The 25,563-nt window shown below is 45.0% G+C and overlaps 1 protein-coding gene across 1 annotated transcript in view; it reads right to left on the bottom strand.

Moving 5' to 3' along the window:
* The window catches only part of PKDCC (protein kinase domain containing, cytoplasmic), a 70,959-nt gene that overhangs the window by 11,294 nt on the left and 34,102 nt on the right, over nt 1-25,563 (bottom strand). Inside the window, exons 4-5 of the mRNA XM_061625359.1 lie at nt 25,079-25,158; nt 23,685-23,792 (exon numbers count right to left, since the gene is read on the bottom strand). Coding sequence (XP_061481343.1) covers nt 23,685-23,792; nt 25,079-25,158 — 188 coding nt within the window. The remainder of the gene's footprint in view (nt 1-23,684; nt 23,793-25,078; nt 25,159-25,563) is intronic.

Raw genomic sequence — 25,563 nt, 5'->3', positions numbered from 1 at the left:
TCCAACCAAAATACACATACAGAAATGTGTGTGTGTGCAGGAGAACTGCTTGCAAAACTGCACACACAAGACAAAATTGCATCCAAAAATGTGTATATTATGAGAAATGTGCATGAAAATGCTACGATTTTTGTGCACTTCTTGCTCTTTTTAAGAACAACTGTTGTGGAAAATTAAGACTGGAAAAACTGAAGGAAACTGAAACTGACAGTTTCATCCATCCCTTCCAAGATGAGAAATTGCTGAATTGCTGAGAGGGAAAGGTTGAAAGTTACAGTCTGAGAAAGAGAAAGGCTTGAAGAAAACCACAGAAGGACAACTGGAAGGGCCCCCTCTCTGACAGGATCCAGGGGCTCTGTTTGGAATCATTTTTGGCAAACGCTCAAGACTGGCACAGAACCGCCACCAAGTTCAACTGTTGCTATTCTTCCTTCTATGTATCATATTCATAGAATCATAGAGTTGGAAGGGGCCTATAAGGCCATTGAGTCCAACCCCCTGCTCAATGCAGGAATCAAAATTAAAGGATACCCGACAGGCGGCTGTCCAGCTGCCTCTTGAAGGCCTCCAGTGTCAGAGAGCCCAGCACCTCCCTAGGGAATTGGTTCCATTGTTGTACTGCTCTAACAGTTAGGAAGTTTTTCTGATGTTCAGTTGAAATCTGGCTTCCTGCAACTTGAGCCCATTATTCTGTGTCCTGCACTCTGGGATGATTGAGAAGAGATCCTGGTCCTCCTCTGTGTGACAACATTTCAAGCACTTGAAGAGTGCTATCATATCTCTCCTCAGTCTTCTCTTCTCAAGGCTAAACATGCCCAATTCTTTCAGTCTCTCCTCATATGGCTTTGTTTCCAGTCCCCTGGTCATCCCTGTTGCCCTCCTCTGAACTCATTCCAGTTTGTCTGCATCCTTCTTCAAGTGTGGTGTTCAGAACTGGACTGTCACTGCCTCTCAGCCTCAGAGGGAGGCAATGGTAAACCACCTCTGAATACCACTTACCAAGGAAACCCTATTCATAGGGTTGCCATAAGTTGGGATTGACTTGAAGGCAGTCCATTCTGTGGTGTACAGTCAATTCATGTGGAGCACTGCCCATGCTTCTTGGTCCCCCCATAGAACACACCCACCTCCCCCTGAAGCTGTATAGGGGAAGAAGAGCAGTGACTTAAAACCCGTCTTTCAGGAAATCATATCTGGTGTTAATGATCTTCATTACTGATTATCTCAGCAACCCTCAAATGACCTGGGAGACCAGGGTTCAAATCCCCACACAGCCATGAAGCTCACTGGGTGACCTTGGACCAGTCACTGCCTCTCAGCCTCAGAGGAAGGCAATGGTAAACCACCTCTGAATACTGCTTACCATGAAAACCCTATTCACAGTGTCGCCATAAGTCAGAATCGACTTGAAGGCAGGCCACTTCCATTTTCATCTACAGCAGCAGTGGGGAAGCTCAGGCCCGGGGGCCCACCTGTGGCCCTCAATGTCTCCGTATACAGCCCTTAGGACTCTCCCAGGGCATGACACCTCTCCATAGGCCACATCTCTCACCTGCCCTACTCTGCACCCTCCTTTTGCTTTTGATTTGACTCTGATCATGACTGTTGCTTTCCTGGATAGAGAGGTGCATGGGTGCACTGAAAACTCTGCATATCTGGAATGTAGCCTACTATACAAAAATAAAAGTCCTATCCATTGGTCTGACCAGTTTTGCCCCTGGCCACACTCACCACTGGCATGTGGCCCATTGAAAGTTGTTCATGATGGAACATGGCCCTCGGGCTGAAAGTGATTCCCAACTCTATGGTCACACAGGAAGCTGCCTTATACTGAACTAGACCATTGGTTCTAGGAGATGATCTGAAGGTACATGAGGCCACCACCTTGCTGAAGCTAAGCAGATCACGTTCTGGCTAGTACATGAACAGGGTACTGCCTCAGAACCATATGTACACCATCTTGGGTTCAGTATGACAGAAGAAAAGCAGGATATAAATCAAATAAATAAGAGAGGTCAGTATTGTCTGCACTGAGTGCTGCAAGCACGCAGGTTCTCCAGGGTTTCAGACAGGTGTCTATCAGTCCCGGCAGGAGATGCCAGGGGTCGAATTGGGGCCCTTCCCCTTTAAATCACTTAAATATGGCTGTTAACATTCCCTTGTGTGTATGCAGACAGACAGACAGACGGGGGGGGGTTGTGTGTGTGTGTAATTAGAAAATTCATTTGGGATTGTTAGCATTCACAAGTGAATGTTGACATTCACCAAAGTTTAGACATTTACATGTCTCTATATTTATAGATTTCCAGTGCTGCACACTGAAGCCCTAACAACACATTCACAACTGGATTGTAGCAGATTCACATGATTCTAAGATTCCAGGCTGAATTAAAGAGCAATTTCTAATTCTTAAATTAGCTTTGTAAACTGTAATTCACTGTTCTCCTGAGGCAAAAAGCAGGCATGTCCAAGTAAGCACACAAATAAGACTTGCAAACCTGAGCTTCATTAACTGGCAGAGTTGCTTGGGGTCTTGTAAAGGTTAGATCAGAGTTCCTGAAAAGACCCCATTATCTATCTAGAAAAAACAAAACTTGCCTCAGTTACACATGCCCTGGTAACCTCCAGACTCGACTCTTATATTCCACACAACAAGTGGATGGAACATGTAATACTTATACTGTACCAGCTGCACTGGTCACCACTTCATTTTTGGGCCCAATGTAAACTGATCGTAATGACCTACATCTGGGTGAATAACCTGTGGCCCTCCAGATGTTGTTCCATTCCTACTTCCATCAGCCCCATCACAGAGGCCAACCAGATGCCCATGGGAAGCCAAGCAGGACATTAGTGTAACAGCAACTGGTGTCCAGAGGCACACTGCCTCTCGTAACAGTAGAAAGAATACAGCCATCATGACTAGTAGCCATTATCCTCCATGAGTTAGTCTAGTCCTCCTTGAAAGATACCCAAGATGTTGACCCTCTCTACATATGATATGATATATGATAGCACTCTTCAAGTACATCAAAGGTTGTCACATAGAGGGCTGGAATCTCTTCTCCATCGTCCCAGAGTGCAGGACATGGAATAATGGGCTCAAGTTGCAGGAAGCCAAATTTCGACTGGACATCAGGAAAAACTTCCTAACTGTTAGAGCCATACGACAATGGAATCAACTACCTAGAGAGGTAGTGGGCTCTCCGACACTGGAGGCTTTCAAGAGGCAGCTGGACAGCCGCCTGTCGGGTATCCTTTAATTTGTTATAAGATGGGGGATACTTGGCTCAGCCATATGACATGTGAGAAGGATCTTGGAATTGTCGTTGATCACAAGCTGAATATGAGTCAACAGTGTGATGTGGCTGCAAAAAAGGCAAATGCTATATTAGGCTGCATTAACAAAAGCATAGTTTCCAAATCGCTTGAAGTATTAGTTCCCCTCTATTCAGCACTGGTTAGGCCTCATCTTGAATACTGCATCCTGTGCTGGTCTCCGCACTTCAAGAAGGATGCAGACAAACTGGAACAGGTTCAGAGGAGGGCAACAAGGATGATCAGGGGACTAGAAACCAAGCCCTATGAGGAGAGACTGAAAGAGTGGGCTATGTTTAGCCTGGAGAAGAAAAGACTGAGGGGAGATATGAAAAGACTGAGGGGAGATATGATAGCACTCTTCAAGTACATGAAAGGTTGTCACGCAGAGGAGGGCCAGGATCTCTTCTCAATCATCCCAGAGTGCAGGACACAGAATAATGGGCTCAAGTTGCAGGAAGCCAGAACATCAGGAAAAACTTCCTAACTGTTAGAGCCATACGACAATGGAATCAACTACCTAGAGAGGTAGTGGGCTCTCCGACACTGGAGGCATTCAAGAGGCAGCTGGACAGCCATCTGTTGGGAATGCTTTGATATGGATTCCTGCATTGCGCAGGGGGTTGGACTTGATGGCCTTGTAGGCCCCTTCCAACTCTACTATTTCATGTTTCTATGGTCTTGTGGGAGCAAGTTCCATAGCTTAACTGTGCACTGTGTGAAGAAGTTCTTTCTTTTGGCTGTTCTGGATCTTCCAACATTCAGCTCCATTATGAGAGTATCTCTAGTATTCTGAGAGGGAGAAAAACTTCTCTCTGTCCACTTTGGTGTGGTATTTTATCAAAAGCTCTCTGGAGCAACTTTGTCTAGTTAGAAATGCCCATTTGCCTCTGGTTATGCTCTGCAAATATTGCAGAAGTGACAGAAGTTCCCAGCGTTGTCTCATCTGAGGGAAACCAAACGTGATAGTGCTGCTCTGAAACATCCTGCCACTTGTCAAGGCGGGGACCCATAACAGCCATAAGAATCTGTAAGGTACCTGCTAACTGCTGTTGTAGCAACTTTCGAAGGTGGGCCTTTATGTGCCCAAGGCCACCCACTGAGTTCATGGCTGAACTAAGGTCTGAACTCAGGTTAAAGTCCAGTACTCTGTCAACTGGACCACACTGGCTGACAATTGGCAGAACACCCAGTGGAGGAAAAGAACGCAGTATTTGTGCTCTGTTTTGCTTTGCCTTGCCAGAGAGGAACGGAAGGAGCGAGTGGAGAGCAGATCAACCAATGGAAGAAACACACACACACACACACACACTGAAACACGCTAAGCAAGCTGGAAGACAGGGCCCAGGGGATCCATAAACCCGTCAGCACATGCTAGAAGCCTTGACACACAGCACAGATGGATGCAAACTATTAGACAAAGAGAAAGAGATGCTGGCTGTAGTGGCTTCTTAAGAATTAGGCCCATTTGAAACAAGAGCTTTATGACAAACTCATAAATATAACTAAAAGCCTATGGCAAGAGAGCCTCTCTTGCCTTGGAAGTATACTTTATCCACACTGGTAATTAGGTATACATAGAAGATATGCACAGAGACCCTTTGGGGGGGGGAATTGTAGATTCAATTAAAGGAGACAAGTGGGTTCAGATTGGACCACTAAAGAAGGCCACTCCCTGCAATCCACACTTCCTGCTCTAATCTGGCTATTGCCATAGTGAAAGATGCCATTGCACAATGATTCATTGTGTGTGTGTGTGTGTGTGTGTGTGCACGCGCGCGTGTGCATAAACTCTACTACAGAAGTTAAGATTGCAGCTTCTGCTTCTCTCTCTCTGCCCCCTTGCCCACCACTTCTGAGCAGGTCCCTTGGGCCTAGTTCTTACAAATGACAGATCTGTAACATTTGTATTTATCACTTTCTAACTGGACTGCACAACTTTGGAGGGGAAGTGGGAGTTCATTTGACGGAATGTTCTCCCATGGGGAGGGGGCGGGGAGGGGGACATTACCTAGGAACATAGGAAACTGCCTTACACAGAGTCAGACCAATGGTCCATCTACCTTAGAACTGTCTACACAGACAGGTTTCAGGCAGGAGTCTCTCCCAGCCCTAACTGGAGATGCAGGGGATTGAACCTAGGACCTTCTGCATGCAAGGCAGATGCTCTACCACTGAGCTATGGCCCTAAACATAAAAAGTGGCATGTCAGGGAGAAGGGTTTGGCTTCCAATCTTCTCCCTGATATCTAGTTTTCTATGTGCAGGAATCATTTTTATAGAGAAACACTCAATCATGTGGCATCCTGTCCCCAGGCAGTTTGAAGGGCAAGCATTCAGGCACATGTTTCCCACCTCATCTCCTATTTGTGGGAATTAAGTCTTTTGCACATGTTACAAGGGCTTCCCAACCACACTTGCCTGGCAGTGCTATGGCTGGAGTGTCAGAGGCCATATGTCGGAACGCTTCCCTTGCCCACGCAACCCAATCACCTTCTTGGGTGACTGGGGGAAAAAGTGAGCATTTGGAAGTTCATTCTATAAAAACAATAAAACTGGCAGGTGTTGAAATCTGGAAAGAGGGAAAACGCTCCTATCATAGAAACATAGGCTTTATACATGCCAGGCCATGGGCCCATCTTGCTCAGTATTTTCTACACAAAACTGGCAGCAGCTCTCCAGAGTTTTAGGCAGGAGACTTTCCATGCCCTACCGGGAGATGCAGGAAATTGAACCTGGGACAGGGCCGGCTCCAAAGGGTGGCCAGATGGGGCCCTGGCTGAGGGCCCTTTGTTATGGTGGGGGAGTAGCGCTCCCCTTCTACGGCAGGCTCCCTGCCGCAGATTGCAGGGAGGGAGCTGCCCACCCACTCACTGGCCCATCTGTGCCCCCTCGCTTGCCCTCCCCCCACCTGCTCGCTTGCTCCCCCTCTCCCCCGCTTGCTCGCTTGCCCACCATCTCACCCCCTTGCCTGCGCTCCTGCCATCCCGAGGGCCCCTTGTTGTGGTGGGGCAGTAGAGCTCCCTTTCTGCGGCAGGCTCCCTGCCACAGATTGCAGGGAGGGAGCTGCCCTCCCGCTCATTGGCCCACCCATGCCCACTTGCTCACTCGCTCGCTTCTCCCCCACGCCCTCTCGCTCACTCCCTTGCTCTCCCTCCACCCCTGCTGGCTCCCTCGTTCTCCCTCCCCACCCGCCAGCTTGCTCGCTCTCCCTCCCCCCTGCTCACTCACTCGATCTCCCACTCCTCCACTGGTAGGTAGGTAGGTGGGGCATGCGTGCGTGTGCCAGGGCTCAGGGCAGGCTGGTGCCCAAGGGCCCCGGCATGCCTAGGGCCGGCCCTGACCTGGGACCTTCTGCATATAAAGCATGGAACTACTACAGCCTTTCCCTTTTATCAGTGGCAGCTGGTGGCTTTCAGAACCTTGGACAGCTCCTTGAAAGTCTGGACTAAAACCCAGAGTGGATTCCACTGCCCCACTGACATGGAGCTACCAGCCTCCACTGCCATTTGCTTAGCACCCTGAGTAGCTTTTCCTGACAGAGGCTATGTCCTCAATTCAGCTTAGGGTGGCCATGTATCCTATTTAACAGAGGACAGTTCTCTATCTGAAGGATTGCTTATCTGAAGGGCTGTTCAGTCTCGGTCTAGTTTAAAGATAATGACTCATAAGACGGGAGAGCCTTGAAGCTGTCCATCAACATTTAGCACCTGGACAACAGACTGAGCAGGCATACAGATCACCTGGTCACAGCCCCACTATGGTGAGAAATATTGTATTGCTATTCAAATTATAGTCATTCTTTCTAAATTTGCATGTATACATACATATCAGCATGTACAAACTTTATGCAGATTCGTGTCCTCTTTTTGGTGATGCTTTTCCTCTTTTGGGGTTATATGTCAGTAGCCATCTTAATCCAGCTATAGATGCACTGCAAAAAGAGGCGCTACTGCATGTTAGCTAGCAGCAAGTACATCCAGGTGGGGAGGTGCATTTCCACCAACAAGAGACAGTGAGAATACTGATGCACATCTGCAGCCAAATTCCTCCAGCAACATCAAGGCACCTGTGTTTTTCAACAGCTGCACAACAGAGAGAAGCTCTACAAATGCAAGTTTTCCTGGCAGGATATGAAATGCAGGAAAAACACAGGACAGTCTGAATTTTCTCCCTGCTATACAACTTCAGAGCTTGGAAGATAGCTTTTAAAAAGCAATAAATTACAGTTACAATTACATGGCCCAAAAAAGTAGTAATTACTGTTACAATTGCAATGGCACTGAAAGTAACCGATTACTTTACTTTTTCTCAAAAGTAATCACTACAATTACATTTCAGTTACTTTTTTTTAAAAAACGCCTACAAGGTACTGGCCTTGGCTGCTGCACATCCAAGCAGCCTAAAACAGTATTAAAAATAAACACACACATACAGAGATAGCAGAATAATTCTTTTTATCCATGATAGCAATGGTGGTCTCTCCACTGGTAAGGGAGGTGAGGAGGGAGGCAGAGGCCACTACTCAGATCTTTGCATGTCAAACCAAGTGCACCCCCCCTCAGCCAGCAAGCATAATCTCTGTCACTTAACCACCTCCCGGACCCTGCCCTGCCACCAACTAAGGGACACTCACCCAAGCAAACATTTTCCCCTGAGATGCAAAAAAGTTAAAACGCTGCAAATGCAGCAAAGCAGCCAGGGAGGGCAGCGGAGGCCGCTTTGTGTGCCAACTGCAAACACAGTATTCACACGCACTCACTCACTCACTCACTCACTCACTCACTCACTCACACACACACACACACACACACACACACACACACACACAATCTTTCACCTCCACGGTTCTTTATCTCCATTCTGCTGCTGCCTCCTTCTCCTCTTTATCCATGTTCTTGCCATCCAGCTCCTTTCTCCCTCCACTCCATTCTTCTTCACCACCGTCCATTTTTTTAAACAACTGTTTTCTCCACTCCACCCTGTCCGACTCTCCACCTCCTTCCTCGTCGTCTCCTAAACACCCACAGAGCACGAGGGAAGAGCAACTCTGCACAGAAGCCCAGTTTGAGGCACATGATTTTCATCCACAAATCAGAGGAGCAGAAGACTTCCCCTGCTTCCTCCCCCCCCCAAGTAATGCCCAAAAGTAATGCTGGAAAAATTACAATAACTCCTCAAAAGTAATAAAATTACTCCTAGTTCTATTACAATCAAAATGTAAAGGAATTACCCACTCGTTCCTCAAAAAAGTAATGAATTACAACTTTTACAGACAGAGAACCTCTGTCAGGAAAGTAGTGGCAACCTCAAATATGGTTGCCTTATTACTAAAGCCTACTGCCTTGAGATACCCATGATGTGTTCAAGAGCATAAGAAGAGCCTGCTGGGATCAGGCCAGTGGCCCATCTCTGGTCCAGCATCCTATTCTCACAATGAACAATCAGATGCCTATGTTTGTCTCATCTGTTTGAGAGCTTATTAAGAGCTTGTATAGCATAGTGGAGAGTGAGCCAGGAAATCCCTTCTCAAATCTCACCTCTCCATCAAATATCCTTTTGAGAGGTCTCTCTCTGAGCCTCAGTTCTCCCATCTGCAAAATAATACTGATCTATATTACTCAGTTGCTTGAAGAATCACTGAGGATATATAGGTATAAAGTACTTTTGAATACAATAGTGCTAAATGGTTAGTATTAGTATTATTATCATCATCAATAATATTATTAATATTATAGAACGAGTTGGAAGGAACCTTGAGAGGTCATCTAGCCCATCCCTCTGTTGCAACATGAAATCCACTGCTACAGCATTCTTGATAGGTGGCTATCCAGCCCCTGCTTAAAAAGCTCTTAGGAGAATCCTAAGGAGAATCTATCACCTTCCAAAAAAGTCTGTTCCACTGTTGAACAGCTCCTACTGTTGACGTTTTCCTCCAAAGGTTAGTCTATAACTCTTTTCTTGTAATATGAACCCACCGGTTCAGGTCCTAGCCTCTGCAGCAACAGAAAACAAATTTTGTTTTACCATCTACATGACAGCCCTTGAAATATCTGAAGATGGCAATCTTATCACCTTTGACTCATCTCTTCTCCAAGCCAAATGTACCCAGCTCCTTCAACCTTTCCTCAGGATTTGGTTTCCAAGCCCCTCATCATTGCACCATCTTTGACGTTCTCCTCTGACCACAATCTAGTTTGTCAATATCCTTCTTTAACTGCAGTGCCCAGAACTCGCCGCAGTAATAATAATGATGGCAATGGGCCTTAACTTTAGGGAACACTCTCCCCAGGGAGGCCTGTCTGGCCCCAACCTTGTCATCATTTTGGCACCAGGCAAAGACCTTTTCCCCCGCCCTGATCATGGCCAATAATTTGATACTGTATTGTTAAATCTGTTTTTAATGTGTTTTTAACGTTAGTTATTTTATCATTGTATTTGTTACTCAATTGTAAATTGCTTTGGGACTTTCTTATTGGGAAGCAATACTATATTTAAGAAACCATCAACCAAGATCAGGCCCTTAGGGAAACCTCAACTGCCATCTTGGTTGATGGCAGACTTGCGGCCGGAGCACGACGGGTCCCTGCATGCCTGGTGGTGCCCTGGTGACCAGCATTTACTTCAAGAACTAGGCAGAGCATGCTGCAGGTGGCCATTGTGGGCCATCACGGCTGTGTGTGGGGGTGCCTCAGAACTCCCTCCTGCGATCTGCACTGCAGATCGCAGAAGCTACCGCTACCCACCCACTGTAAGGAGGGGCCCTTCAGGGACCCCTTGGGACCCAGGGATCCTCAGCTAGGGCCCAACTTGGCCACCCTCTGGCACCGACCCTGCCTTGGAGGCCTGCTATAACAATTTACTTTATGAGGCACTTTAGGGACAAAATCACTCAGATTCAGACAGAGCTGGATGCCACAGTTACAGCAACTCCAAAGGAGGCATCCAGAGCACTGTCTGTTCCACCTGTATTGGATCAGTTGCAATTATTGCGGCCTGAGGATGTGGAGAAGCTGCTTGAAGAAGCGCTGGCCATCACCTGCCCCCTTGACCCTCTTGGCTTCTTAGAGCTAGCTGTAGGGGTTGACTGGGTGGGTCCAGGGAGTGATTAATGCTTCACTGGAGGAGGTATAATCTGCCTTGAAGGAGGCGGTAGTATGTCCCCTCCCTAAGAAGACCTCTCTGGACCCACAGAGGTGCATCTGGCAACTTTGCTATACAGTGAAAGCTGAAGACACACCACTTTACCCTGGCCTTTGGCATATGAGATTTTTTAGAGCCCACCCTATTTCTCTGATTGAAAGTTGTTTTTAAAGATGCATTTTAAATTGTTGCAACCCACCCTGGGACTTCAAAGTAAAGGGCAGGTAATAAATTGAATTAATAAAATATAAAACATAATCGAAGCTAATCAGACTGGCAGATGAATCTTATTTCAATGACAGGACAGTGTTCTGTTGATGGCAGCAGTCTAACTTAGGCAGGCCACATGGCCCACTCAGCTTTGCCTTCCAACAACTTGCTGCCACTCCCACCCACAGCATCTGCCACCATAGTGGCTTCCTTACTCTGCCCAATGGCAGGGCTGGCATATGGTTGGACCCCTGTAGTTACTTGGAAAACACAATGATCAAGTGATGACAACAACAACTACAGTTAAAGTGAAAATTAAATTGAAATAAAACAGCAGCAGAAGAAAAGCCAATGGACAGGATCAAATGCCCCCAAAGAGAAGAGGCTGTCTGAATTGTTGGTCAAGAGGTCGTCGTTCTAATGAACATAGGAAGCTACCTTATACAGAGTCAGACCACTGGCCTATCTAGCTTACTGTTGTCTATACTGATGGCAACAGCTCTCCAGGGTTTCAGGCGGGAACCTCTCCCAGCCATACCTGCCAGGCACTGGACCCAGGACCTTCTGCATGCAAGGCAGTTGCTCTATCACTGGGCTAGGGCTTCATCACATACCCATACTATGAACCGATGATCAAACCAAGATCGATCTTGACCAGCATTCTGCTTCCAACCATGGCCAGCCCAATGCCTCCATGTGCTTACAGAGAAGGCATGAAAGGGACATATAAGGCGTTCATCGAGTCAGACTACTTGTCTCTATCTGGCTCTGGCAGAGTCCAAAATGGAGAGGGGTGCGAAGGCGGGGGAGAGAGGGAGAGAGAATTCACCAAACTTTGCCCCCTTTTTTGCTTTGGCCTCACCCACTACCGGCTCCATACCTACCCACTCTTGGCATGTGGCCCCCAGCAGGAAAAAGGTTCCCTGATTTAGGGCCTTAGGCAGAGATCTTTCCCCATGACCTGCTTTTAACTGGCAATGCTGGGGACTGAACATCGTACCTTTCGTATGCAGAGCATGTGCTCCACCACTAAGCTACAGTCCCTCCCCTTCTTACTGGTGAACCAAAAGCCACCTCTGTCAGCTGGGATCAGACAGGCATGCCAACCACACCCCAGACCCAGACACATACATAAACTCCAGGACAGCAATATAATACGAATTAAGTAAAACAGGTTGCGGTTGCCTCCTTTTAACTTGCTTGAGTCAACCTCAGTCTGACTTTAATCAGTCCTAATGACCATTTATTTCACCCACAGCAGCCTGATAGAGGAATGTGTGTGTTTTACTACCAACTGTAGCTACCAGTTGGAAGGCTGCCCAGTCCCCCTTTTTCTAGTTATCACCTGCCAATATGCCCTGGTTCAGGGACACAGCTGCAGCAACGTGCATCCTTGACAAAGAAATCTCTTTACTCTCTCCAATGCAATGCCAAATTAAATACCAAAGTCTGAAGAGGAGAGAGGTGGAAGCAATTAGCACTTATTTGCAGAATAGCATGGCATTATAACAAGGGTAGTCACTGATGCAGTGCTAAAAAAAAAAAGGCGGGGAAGGAAGATTTGCATAACATTCGTATGTGCTAATTTATATGCCTAGATACAAGTTGAGAAGCAGTTATGTTAACTTCAACAGAAATGCAATATATCTCGGCTTAGTGGGAAAAGCTGTGAGCAGGTGACCTGCTCCATTTGCTGTCCAGGTGCTAATTCTTGGTGAGCAACCTCAAGGCCCCTCCTGTTCTCCCTTCTTTAGGTTGTTCATCTCTAAAGTGGACTTGGACTTTTCAAATGATGACGCCTTCCAAGAGAGGACTGTCCTCTTTCTGTGAGGGAGGACATTTGACCACCCTATTGACAGCTACTTGTTATTATTATTATTTATTTATTTATTTATACCCCACCTTATGGCCAAAAGGCGGCTTACAAGAAAAACACAAATACAGGAATACATCCATAAAACAATACAATTTACAAAATTAAATAACAAATAACATTATTAAAAAACAGCAATTACAAAACTTCCAATGAAGATACAGTGTGGTGCAGGCGCCTGGAGCAGCAGAAACATCTCAGGCTGCCCCCAGCAAAGCTGTGGGTTGGTTCTCTCTCTTTCCTTCTATACTTGCAAGTCCGGCACCTTCAACTGAACTTCTAATCAGCTTCTCTGATGGCAAAATACGAGTAAGCTTTCCCCAGCACCAGCTTTCCCCTTGTTTCCTTTGAAGTACAGCATAGCAGGCTAAGAATTGGATCAACTTTTTAAAAAACACATTTGCTCTCCATTTTGTAATCGCCAACTGAGGTTGGGAGACCTCAAGAACAACTTAGGTAAGCAGTGAGGGACCTACAGGGGGAAGAGGGAAACAAATCTCCTTCTTTTCTTCTGTTACTGGACACCTCCAGTAGATCAAAGACTCTACCACAAGTAGAAAGATTCCTTCCACACTTGTAAGTGCACCATCAGATACTATCCATTAACAGCAGGGAAATGGATTTTTCCAAATGGACGATGTACTCCAAGGTGCAGAGCATTAGATATGGCTCAAGCAGCCTTGCACACTACTCTGCTTCCCAGTTTCTTCCCTTGATCTCCCTTGCATAATTGCTGAAGTGTGTCCTATAGCCATAAAGAACATTACAGGGGTATGGAGAGCTGTGATGTTCCTATATATTAGTGTATATATGGTAAGTGCTGGTTGTTTAGAGTATACATGGTAAGTAGTGAAAGAGGAGGGGGAGTGAATGGGCAATAGAATGCTTGATGATTGGCTGAATGTTTAAAATGGCTGACAGTATAAATGAAAGGATGACAGGTAAATCTGGGTGAATGTGAGGTGGTGAATTGTGGAATCTGGGGGGAGAAGAGAAAGAGTGGATTGCTTGGTGGGGTTTAGAGAGTTGTTTACCAGGAGGGAGGTGGAGTTCGGATTAGTATTGAGTAAAACCATATGCTTATGTGCCTTAAGAAGAAATTTTGTTAATCTTGTTAGCTTTGTTATCTGTAATAAATACTTAATTTGGTTTACCAAAGGCCTGATCCTTGGCTGGGGTTTCACAGACCAGAAGGGAGGGTAAGGTAATGACCAAGGCTGAAGGGGAACTGTAACAAATGGTGGCAGCGGTGAAGAGAATAACAATACCAGTATTCAGAGTCTCTGGGAATACTAGTATTGGGACGTTACTGATGGTTGCCTAGCAGGGGGATCTGTTGAGATCTGTGCTAGAGCGGGGAGAGAAATCATAAGAGAGAGCGGTCCGGACTGGTGGAGTCCCTGGTGGTGCCTAGAGACAGGCAGTAACCACGAGCAGGTAGGAACCTGACAGGGAGGGCCAGGGAAGGACGCATCACATGTGGTGTCAGTAGCGGTGGGATACGAACAACAGAGAATCCAGATACGAACCAAGGAGAGTCCCAAAGACACGTGGTGACAAAGGAGACTACGTCACAGGTGTTGGCTGTAGCAGTGAGATACGAATACTAGACAATCCCTAATAGTTGTGTGGCAAACAGAAATAACAAAACAAGATTACTTGTGAGAGTGACTGGCAAAGAGTGTGTGGCAAAGAGTGAGTGAACTCAAACACCATGGCTGAATACATAAAAATGAAAAGAGAGGAGCTGGTGGAGAAGTGCATAACATTCAATTTACCTCATGAGGGTAAAGGGGTAGATGAATTGAGGGTAGCACTTATAGGATTTGCAACTGCCCAGCAAAAACAACCTGTCAGAGAAGAGACCCCAGAAGGATATTTAAGCAATCCCGCTTATATAGAGTACTTGAGAGAGAAGTTGAGGATGGAAGGTGCAGAGAAGGAAAAACAGAGAGAGTTGGAAGCTGAGAGATTGAGGATGGAGGCTGAGGAAAAAGACAAGCAGAGAGAGTTGGAAGCTGAGAGATTGAGGATGGAGGCTGAGGAAAAAGATAAACAGCGGGAGTTGGAAGCTGAGAGATTGAGGATGGAAGGTGCAGAGAAGGAAAAACAGAGGGAGTTGGAAATTGAGAGAATGAGATTGGGGTTTGAGGAGAGGGAGAAGCAACGAGCATTGGATGCTGAATTACAAGTAGAAAAGTTAAAATTTGATAGAGAGAAATTTCACTCTGAGGAGACAAGGAAAGAGAGAGATGGAGCAAAAATAAAAATTACTCCAAAGGACTTTGCTGTCTATGAGCCTGGTCAAGATCCTCAAATTTACCTCAGCACCTTTGAAAAAGCAGCTCAGTTGTGGGGGCTACCTGAAGATAAATATATGCAGTATTTATCAAACCTGATTAAAGGGGAATTGGCTGAGGTATACCAATATTTCCCCTCAGACAAGCCCGTCACCTATGCTGAATTCAAAGAAGCAGTGTTTAAAAGATTCAGACTGGGGCCTGATTATTTTAGAAAGCTTTTCAGAAATTGCCAGATACAGACAGGGAGGTCTTTTGTGGAACTGGGCGCAAAGTTGATGGATATATTTGGAAAGTGGATGAGTAGTGCCAAAGCTCAGTCAGTGGAAGAGGTGAAAAGCCTCATGATACTGGATCAATTATACCATCAGTTACCACCAGAAATAAGGCTCCTGGTCAAAGACCATTCCCCTACATCTGTGCAGGAGGCCGCAGAGATGGCGGATCACTTCGCCTCCAATAGAACTGGCTGGGTGGGGAAAACATCAAGAGAGTTTAAACCCAGACCATACAGTGCTGGCAGAAGGGATGTGGTACCACAGCGAGTGAGTCCTCCATTAAAATCTGAAGGGCACAGGACACCCCAGAGTGGATCTGTGTACCCTAAAAGTGAGGAGAAATTATGCTACAAATGTGGTAGACCAGGGCACCTACGTTTTCAATGTGAGGTTGCCAACCCCATTAGTAATCCTGCTCAGACAAGGGCAGTGAAAACAGAGCCCAAGGTTTTAGAAACAGCAAAAAAGGTTCAGTTTTGCCAGATAAACTGGACAGAAGTAACAGACCTTGATTCAAGTCTGAGAGAGGAAGTGAGAGTACAAGGGGCAAATTATTGGGCATTGCTTGATACTGGTGCCACTCAGACATTACTGAGGCCAGATTTAATAAAATCTGAGGTAATATTACCTCAGGAAACTGTGACTATCCAAGGAGTGAGAGGTCAACCAGAAAGTCTGCCTGTGGCCCTGGTGGAAATGACTTGGAGAGGCCGAGAGGGCCGATATAAAGTAGGCATTAATGCCCAGCAACAAGAACCAGTAATAGTGGGAAGGGATGTAATGGGCACCCAAGGAAAGATCTATGTAGTGACCAGACAGCAAATTGGCAGAGAAAAAGAAGCCATATTAAGGGGGGCTGAAACAAACAGGGTGGAATCTGTTAACCAGCCTCAGGTCACCATAGCAACCACTAGCAGGCCTGCTGAAGAAGACAAACTGTATCAAGTGGTCTCTGGGGAAGAGGCAGAGGCTTTATTAAAAATCTTTATGAGGCTGGGTTTCCCTCATGAAGTGCTGACAGATCAAGGCAGTGTATTCATGGGAGAAGTGATGCAATGTATGTGGAAATGTTGTGGTCTAAAACATCTAAAGACCACTACTTACCATCCCGCCACTAATGGGCTAACTGAGAGATTCAATGGAGTTTTGAAGGGCATGATCAGAAGCTATGTTCAAGATCACCCACAAGACTGGGATGAACGTTTGGGATGCTTCTTATTTGCATACCGAGAAGTCCCTCAGGAGTCAACAGGCTTCTCACCCTTTGAACTAATGTTTACTAGAAAAGTGAGGGGACCTTTGGAACTGCTAAAAAATTCATGGGAAGGAACTCTGGGAGAGTACAAAACTTCTGTAGTAGATTTTGTATTGGAATTCCGCAATAAATTAACATCAATGATGGAAGTAGTGAAAGAGAATTTGAGTCATGCACAGGAGAAGCAAAGTTACTGGTATGACAGAACAGCCAGAGAACGTGTGTATGATGTGGGAGATATGGTTATGGCGTTCATACCCAGGAAACATGACAAATTACAGGCTAACTGGGAAGGACCATATACCATCAGAGAAAGGCTTGACACAGTGACATATGTAATCACCACAGACCAATTAAACAAAAGCAAAGTGGTTCATGTAAATATGTTAAAGCCTTACCATACCAGGGATGCAAAGGTGTTGCAAGTTACCTTATTCCCTGAGGGAAGTGGGCCTGAACTTCCAGATTTGGTACAGGAAAGCAAAGACAAAGGAGGGGTAGATCAAGTGGAATGGTCAGAGGAGGTAGAGGAGGAAGTAAAAGAAGAGATTCTGAGAGTTTTGAAAACCTATAGGAATCTCTTTAGCAACAAACCTGGCCGAACCAGTATAGTTATACATTCCATTGATACTGGAGATCATGCCCCAATCAGATCTGTTCCGTACCGTGCGAATGGGAAAGTTTTGAATGAGATCAAAAAGGAGGTGGAAGATATGCTGGAATTAGGAGTGATCAGGGAATCCATCAGTCCCTGGGCCTCAAGTATTGTCCTGGTTCCGAAAAAAGATGGAACGACAAGGTTTTGCATTGATTATCGGCTAATCAATAAAATTACTGTCCCAGATGCGTATCCTATGCCTAGGGTAGACGCTATGTTAGAGTTATTGGGGGCAGCAACCATTATCTCTACACTAGATCTCTGTAAAGGATTTTGGCAAATGGAACTAGACGAGCAATCCAGAGCCAAAACTGCCTTCAGTACACCAGATGGGTTATATGAGTTTGTGACCTTACCTATGGGACTAAGGAACTCACCAAGTTCATTTCAGAGGCTAATCAATACTGTGTTGCGAGGCATGTCAGATTTTGCAGTGGCCTATATCGATGACGTGGCCATTTTTAGCAAGTCGGTGCCTGAGCATGTCCAACACCTGACAACAGTATTGGAGGCCTTAAGAAAAGCAGGCCTCACAATAAAAGCTAAGAAATGCCAGTTTGGACTAAAGGAAGTAATCTATTTAGGACATAAGGTGGGGAGTGGGAAAATCACCCCCTTATGGAGCAAGGTGGAGGCAATACAAGCGTGGCCGATCCCCTTAACCAAAAAACAAGTAAGGGCATTTCTGGGTGTGGCTGGTTTTTATAGGAAGTTTGTGAGAAATTTTGGGGAAATAGCAACCCCCTTGCATGAATTGACCAAGAAGAAGCGTTCTGAGCGTGTGGTATGGACGGATGAATGTCAGAAGGCTTTTGATCTGCTGAAGCAAGCCTTGTGCCAAGGACCCATATTAATAGCACCAGACTATGAGCAACCATTCATCGTGGCTACAGATGCGTCAGACCTCGCGCTGGGAGTTGTCTTGCTGCAGGAGAGAGAAGGCACCAGACATCCAGTGGCGTATCTGAGTCGCAAGCTGACGCCGAGGGAGAAAAACTATTCGTCGGTCCAGAAGGAGTGCCTAGCGGTCGTGTGGGGACTGAACAAGTTGCGCCCATACGTGTGGGGACGAAGATTCACAGTGACTACGGATCATCGGGCCTTGTTATGGTTGCAGACTATGAAAAACCATAACACTATGCTGCAGAGGTGGTCCTGGGCCCTACAGGACTATCAAGTGGACTTCCAGTTCATCAAAGGCAAGGATAATGTACTGGCCGATAGACTTTCCAGGCAAGTGGCTGGGACTGCAGTGACGTGACCAGACAGAGGAACAAAGAAAGACATTTTCCCCATAGAGACTTTTATTTGTTAACGCGACGTATAAATCCTGGAACAGGAATAATACTCTGCCGTTGTTTAAGGGGGGGGAAATGTGATGTTCCTATATATTAGTGTATATATGGTAAGTGCTGGTTGTTTAGAGTATACATGGTAAGTAGTGAAAGAGGAGGGGGAGTGAATGGGCAATAGAATGCTTGATGATTGGCTGAATGTTTAAAATGGCTGACAGTATAAATGAAAGGATGACAGGTAAATCTGGGTGAATGTGAGGTGGTGAATTGTGGAATCTGGGGGGAGAAGAGAAAGAGTGGATTGCTTGGTGGGGTTTAGAGAGTTGTTTACCAGGAGGGAGGTGGAGTTCGGATTAGTATTGAGTAAAACCATATGCTTATGTGCCTTAAGAAGAAATTTTGTTAATCTTGTTAGCTTTGTTATCTGTAATAAATACTTAATTTGGTTTACCAAAGGCCTGATCCTTGGCTGGGGTTTCACAGACCAGAAGGGAGGGTAAGGTAATGACCAAGTCTGAAGGGGAACTGTAACAAATGGTGGCAGCGGTGAAGAGAATAACAATACCAGTATTCAGAGTCTCTGGGAATACTAGTATTGGGACGCTACTGGTAGTTGCCTAGCAGGGGGATCTGTTGAGATCTGTGCTAGAGCGGGGAGAGAAATCATAAGAGAGAGCGGTCCGGACTGGTGGAGTCCCTGGTGGTGCCTAGAGACAGGCAGTAACCACGAGCAGGTAGGAACCTGACAGGGAGAGCCAGGGAAGGACGCCTCACAAGAGCTCCCTAAGGGATTGATGTAGCTACAAGGCAAACACAATGCCCTCCAATTCCCAGGGAGGAACAGGACAGTCGATAGGAACAAACTAAGGCTGACCAGCTGCACATTCATCCTTTGGATTCCATTCTCAAAAGGCACTCAAATAAGAGTTCTGCAGGTGTTGGTGGAAAGAGGAATGAAGACCATCTAGGTTGGTCTGCTCCCAGGAGGCTCTTCCCACTTAAGCAGTTATAGTATCAGGAATGGCTACAGCTCAGTGGTAGAGCACATGCTTTGCATGTAAAAGGTTCCAGGTTCAATGCCTTGGATGAACAGGTAGAGCTGGGAAAGACTTTTGTTTGAAAGCCTGGAGAACCAATTCTGAAATGGTCTGATTTCCTACAATGCAACTTCCTGTGTACGTATCCCAAAGCACTAGCATGCCAAATGGGGGAAAGACAAGTCTCCCATTTTTATGTAATAGAAAATAGAAAAAAGTTTTTATGTAAAAACTGGGTGGCACCTTTTAATCTCTGCCTGAGCCGAAGAATAAAGTAAATAAAGCATTTTACCTTCTATTAAAGAAGTGCCAAATATTTTTGTGCAGAAAATGTTGATGTGATGAGAATCCCCCCCCCATAATGTTCTTTTTAAATAAATAAATAATTGTATTTGGCACCATTGTTTCTCCTGGCTGATGTTGCTTCTCGGACCAGTAGCATGGTGATCCCATCCTATCAGAGATCACTGCAGTAGAGGATAGCACTGCAACAATACATAGCCTATCAGATATGGCTACATGATGAGAGTACTCACAGAGATTAGAGCAAAATAAATGTGTCTGCAACCCCATGCACAGTTATTTAGCAGGAAATAACAATGAACGTAATGGGGATTGTGCTACACATGTACATTTTTTACAAGATGTGCAAAGTAAAACAAAATGTCACCAAAAAGGAGAGCTGCTGATTAAAATGTTTGAAAAACACACAACTAGTATTGGCATAACCATTCTCTAAATAGATGTGCAGAAAAGGTATTCAGTAGCCACTTTTGTCCATAAACTCCTACCAATGATGTCAGAGGGAATATGGGAATAAGCAAATAAAAGGACTGGAACCATTGTTCCTAAGTCTTGGAATACTTTTTTTTTAGCAGTTGTGCCATCTGTAATTAAATTCAAAAGCAAGTGGGCCCGATTTCAATCCTTTACCCCTCCCTGTTTACAGCCTAATATTTTTTTGTTCCAAGTTTTACCGCAACCTGTATGAAAAAGCCATAAAAGTACTTTTGAATACAGTGTCATTTCAAATAGCACAGCATCCAGATAACGAACTTTAATAATGGGGTGATTTACGATTAGGGAAAACACACGACTATTAAAACTCCTCACACACACACACCATATGCTTTGTTTCTGTGTCACTAAAGCAAAGTCCAAAGCAGAATATAATTTATGGCACTATAAAAAGTTTTACAACTAAAGCACAGCAAACGCTTAAGACCCAAGCCCTTCTGTAACATGACCAGGATTTGTCTTGTTAACATTTATTTATGGGAAAGCTCAGATTGACACGGACATTCTTGAAGTAGCTTTTCCACTGACACTTGGTACCTTGCACTGAAACTATGCATAGAAAGAGGCCTTTTGAAACAGTTCTGGCTCAATTATCAGGCTCTTCTATGCAAAGCTGGACTTAAAAAAAAAAAAAAGAGGCACTTTCCTAAAATCACCACATCTTATGAACACTATTTTACAATAGTGGCCAAGATGCTTCAGTCCAGCAGCTTCTTACAACACAGAGAGTATCTCAATCATCCATTCATTTCAACAAAAGAGGTAGATTTGCTCCTGCCAATGAAATGAATGGGGCAGCCTGTATGTGCTTGAAATCGTGCAGGATTCTGGATGGGGATGAAATGAGCTTTCAGAAGTCTATGTAAAACAAGCTAAACCTGCCCATAAAGATTTCACTGCTTTCAGGGTTCCCCCCCCCCCAAAGAAAAATAATATAATCCAGCCACATACCTGATCACTACTTGTGGTTCTTCTGAGAAGGCTAAAGGAATTGGCAGATAACAGGTCAAAATATGGAGTGGGGTTAGGGACACTCTTTGCACTCTGCAGGATTACATTTCTTAGGCTGCAATCCTACATACAATTATCTGGGGGTAAAATTACTCAATAGAATTGGGGGAACAATCCATATCACTGACTGGCGCACCAGCACTTAATGGAATGGAGTGGCCACTGCTGAACCTCCAGCCCCACTGCCCACACAAGCCAGGAAGGTTGGGGGGGCAGGAAAAAGTGTTCTTCACTACACCAATTTCCAGGCTGCTGTAGTGAAGAGGACCAGACCTCGTTGCTGTCATGTGATGGCAGCAGGGCCATCTCCAGATCCAAGAGGATGTCACCAGAAGCAGCTTCTGCTTGCCCATTTGGACAGGTACACTGGGACACTCCTCGCTGGTGCAACACTCCCATCAGCAGAGGCCCGCAGATCTGGGCAGGGCTGGGTGGACAGACATCTCTGCCTCATCCAAACCCCTTTCAGCACTGCAGGGCTTTGGACTTTTCTGTTACTCCTGAATAGACGTGCAAAGGATTGCACGGTCATATTTATTACTGTTGTCCTTCCTTCTGTTCTTCAACAGATTTTATTCTCTTTCCTCATTTAAACTGCATGCCCTCTGAGCTAAGGGATGTACATGGGCCTTTTCCAGATGTTATTGCAGGGCACTGTGTGTAATGCTCCTGTTTATGGTGCCAGCCAACTGGACCATGTCCTCTTCCATTCCATTTCCTCCCACAACATTCTGTGACTACTGCACATGCTTAATTATTATTGGGCTTTTTCAGGTAGGATATAGATTCATACAGGTATTTTTCCTAAAGTTGTTTGTGATTGTACAAACCTCAGGGTTCCACCATACATTCAAACATCTCTGTCTTGTGCATGGAAGACTAGTATATTTTGGATTCACATTCTGAGAACGGAGTTTGCTATTGGTATACAAGATGATTATTATTAATGTGATGATTATGCTGAAGAATTGAAGAGAGTCGATGGGTAGGAGACTCTGCCCCCAACTTATGCGTACTCATGTTTGCAAAGTAATGCTTTAAAAAGTAACACTGTAAATCACACTGCATCCGTGAGACCGGGAGGGTTATTAAGTAGATAGACAGTTTAAAACTATTTTGATTTAAAGCCCAGTCTATTCCAGCCGTTTGGTAAGAGCTACGGCAATGGTTTCTAAACTAGCCAAGGTGGGACCTAATTACATCTAGTGGGTACTACAAGTTGAGGTTAGTTTTTCTTCCTAGGAAAGTAATGGATGTTTGCATATATGTTATTCCAGCCTAAAGCCCCATCTTAGCAAGCCCATGTACTGTTGCTTTTAGCATGTTCCACAGACACCCTTCAATCTGATTTCTGCAGATACCTCAGAAGAATTTCCACTATCCTGGCACTTTCTCAACAAAGAACGAATTGTGTTGCTGAAAAACTATTGGGCTGTGTTGACGCCGACACTCAACACAGTGTGTAATAAAAATCAGCAAAATCTGAAAAGTTAAATGAACACCTGTACAAGCCTTTGTTCCAGTTTCTTACTATGAAGCTTACCATAGAGCTCTGCACATTTGCAAGCCTCATCCCCTATCAAGGCAATTATAGAACAGAATGAAAACCCAGTTAACCGCTCTGGAATCTCCCCTTTAGCCCCGGGGGGCAGGGTGGAGTTTCAACCTAAGAACTAGGATTGGAACTCCTCCCAGGTCCATGACAATTTCCCCACTGAAATCTCCACTATGTATATCCTCTGATCCCCAGCCAGTGGAGGCTGGGGCCCATTGGGATTGGTAGGGCAGAAGGCAAGGAGGCTGACAGCAGGTGGAGCCAAAGCCCATGGCAGGCAGAGACAGAGACAGTAATAGGCACAGCCAACTAATTCAGGTTTTGACCCCATCCTCCTCCCTGCTGAATTCTAAAAAAGCAACACTGAGACCTCAGCCAATGCCATCCCTGGACTGATTTTAAGTATGGAGGCAGGCAGGCGATGGCTTGATCTAATGGAGCAGCCTCCACTGTCCCCAGCCATACACAAAGCCTACCCATACAGTGCTTCTGTGGGTCAACTGACTACCTGGATGTCACTTGATACTACTCCAGTACGTCAGGTAACCACATTATCACATCACACAGCCAAGAGGCCCAATGCCCAATCACTCTTAAGAATCTGACACTTCCAATCCATAGGCTCCTTGCTCCCCCACCCAACCACACCCTTAAACTATAGAAGAGTGAACAGCAGATGTTCATCTCCAATGAATCATCAGAAGGTGGCACTGCTTTAACCTCTCTTTTCATCCTCCATCAAGACCTACACTAGACTGATTCAGGTCCTGCTTGCAGGCTTCCCATGAGTATCTGGTTGGCCTCTGTTAGAACAGAATGCTGGACTAGATGGGTCATTGGCCTTATCCAGCAGGCTCTTCTTATGTTCTTATGACAACCAGGTTCTTAGCAGGAAAGGTGGCATGGCCATTGTGAGCTTAAGCTAATTTGCTGTTTCAAAGAGTGGTTCTTTACCTGATCTGGGTGTCCGTGTAGAATTCTGGAGGTATATGCCACTTTTGTATAAATGTAAAACTTTTTCAAGGTGAGCAGCTGTTTCATCTATTCCCCACTGAAGTTCTCCTGTAAGAAAGAAAACAATGTCTTAGAGACAAAAAAGGAACCCTGTCCATAGCAACAGGGGCTTTAGATGAGGAGATATGATTATGGAGGTTGGTAACTTCAAGGCTGGATTGCTTCAACACACTCAATGTGGGGCTGTGCTTGGGCCTGGTCTAGATGCTCCAGCTGGTGCAGAATGCATTATGATGTTGATGATTTAAATTTGTATGCCACTTTTCTATATAAAAATGCTCAAAGTGGCTCACAAGAGAAAAATACAAATCACTATATCAAACACTAAATCATTTCAAAACATAACAATCCAACAAATAACTCAGTTTGATTACATGAACGTTATAATATTTAAAGCATCATAAAACAATTAAGACATACCAATTAATGACATATAATAAACATTCTAATATACTCGCATGTCAACATGTGATACCATTTTTAAAACATCTGCACTGGCTGCCCATCTACTACCAATCCAGGTTCAAGGTCCTTCTATTAATCTACAAAGCCTTGAACAACTTAGGTCCAGGGTACCTTAGGGACCGTCTAAACCCTTACACCCCAGCTCAGTCCATCTGCAGACCATCTGCAAGAGCAGGTTTGGTTGTCCTACGAATTGGCAATGCTAGTTTGACATAAACACGAAATTGAGCCTTTAGTGTTATGGGCCCACTCTTGTGGAATGCTCTTCCAAAAGAGATTCAGCAGGCGTCTTCCGGATTGACTGCCGTTTGCTGAAGACTTTTCTTTGCCGCCAGACTTATGCATACAATTAAGGGAGAAAAATGTTCAGCTGGAGTTCTGTTTAATTTTTACTGTTCCTATTGCATTTTTTTAATTGGTGGAAACCGCTTTGATATTTTTTATGAAATTGCAGTACACAAATATTTTTTATAAATATTTTTTAATAAATAAATAATAAAGAGAAAAATGGCAGAGGTCAGGGGCACTGGAACAAAACAAAGAGCATAACTATTGTTAATCAAACACCTATTCTGCCTTCTTTCAAAGAGCTCAGGGCAACAAAAATGGAGTCGATCAGCACCATCAGACTGTCCTGCTCTGTCCATTTGCTGGCATTGTTCAGATCTAGCAGGGCTGTTCTTTTGTTCTTAACCTTCATGTTCCCAGGCTGTATGTCACTGAATTCCAGTTGCAGAAGGAGAGGTCTACTGCCTTCAAGCCCAGCTAGTGGAATTCTTGAAAGCATCTAATTGGCCACTGTGGAAGGCAGGCTGCTGGCCAAGAAAGGCTTTTAGCTTAATCCAATAGGGATCACTCGATGCTCTTACCTGTAGCATTGACAATCACATCGAGCAATGGCCTCAGGGATGAAGGGGCACTGTGCGGCAGAAGATAGGTAAAGAAAAACCTACAAAGAAATGAAACATGTTAGTTTTATGAGAGTTTAGTAGCCCCTGAACATCATGAATGAACAAAATTCCAGTAATTTACAAGTCTGAGCTATGCAGGAAAGGGAATATTCTATAATTAAATATATAGCTGGAGTACATTCACACAGCTGCTGGATGCAGTTTAGACACAGCTGCTTTGCACAAGGCCACCTTGTAACTACCTGCAAAAAAATTTATTAATGTGGAGATTTGCTGTAAAAAACCCTTTGGATTTGGTGTGTTTCCAAGCTGTATGTCTCTGCTTGGACAAGGCTTTTTTTTAAAGGACTATAAATTCAAAACATTGTTCACATGTCCAATCCCAAAAGCACCCAGCCAGATATTCGTGCCAATTTAATATTTTTGAGTGCTTCAGAGCAAAA

This window comes from Rhineura floridana, chromosome 4, assembly GCF_030035675.1.
Source record: "Rhineura floridana isolate rRhiFlo1 chromosome 4, rRhiFlo1.hap2, whole genome shotgun sequence".
In the NCBI taxonomy this organism is placed as follows: domain Eukaryota; kingdom Metazoa; phylum Chordata; class Lepidosauria; order Squamata; family Rhineuridae; genus Rhineura; species Rhineura floridana.
Note: the sequence above shows the minus strand (reverse complement) of the source record. Positions and strands in the feature narration are given on the sequence as shown.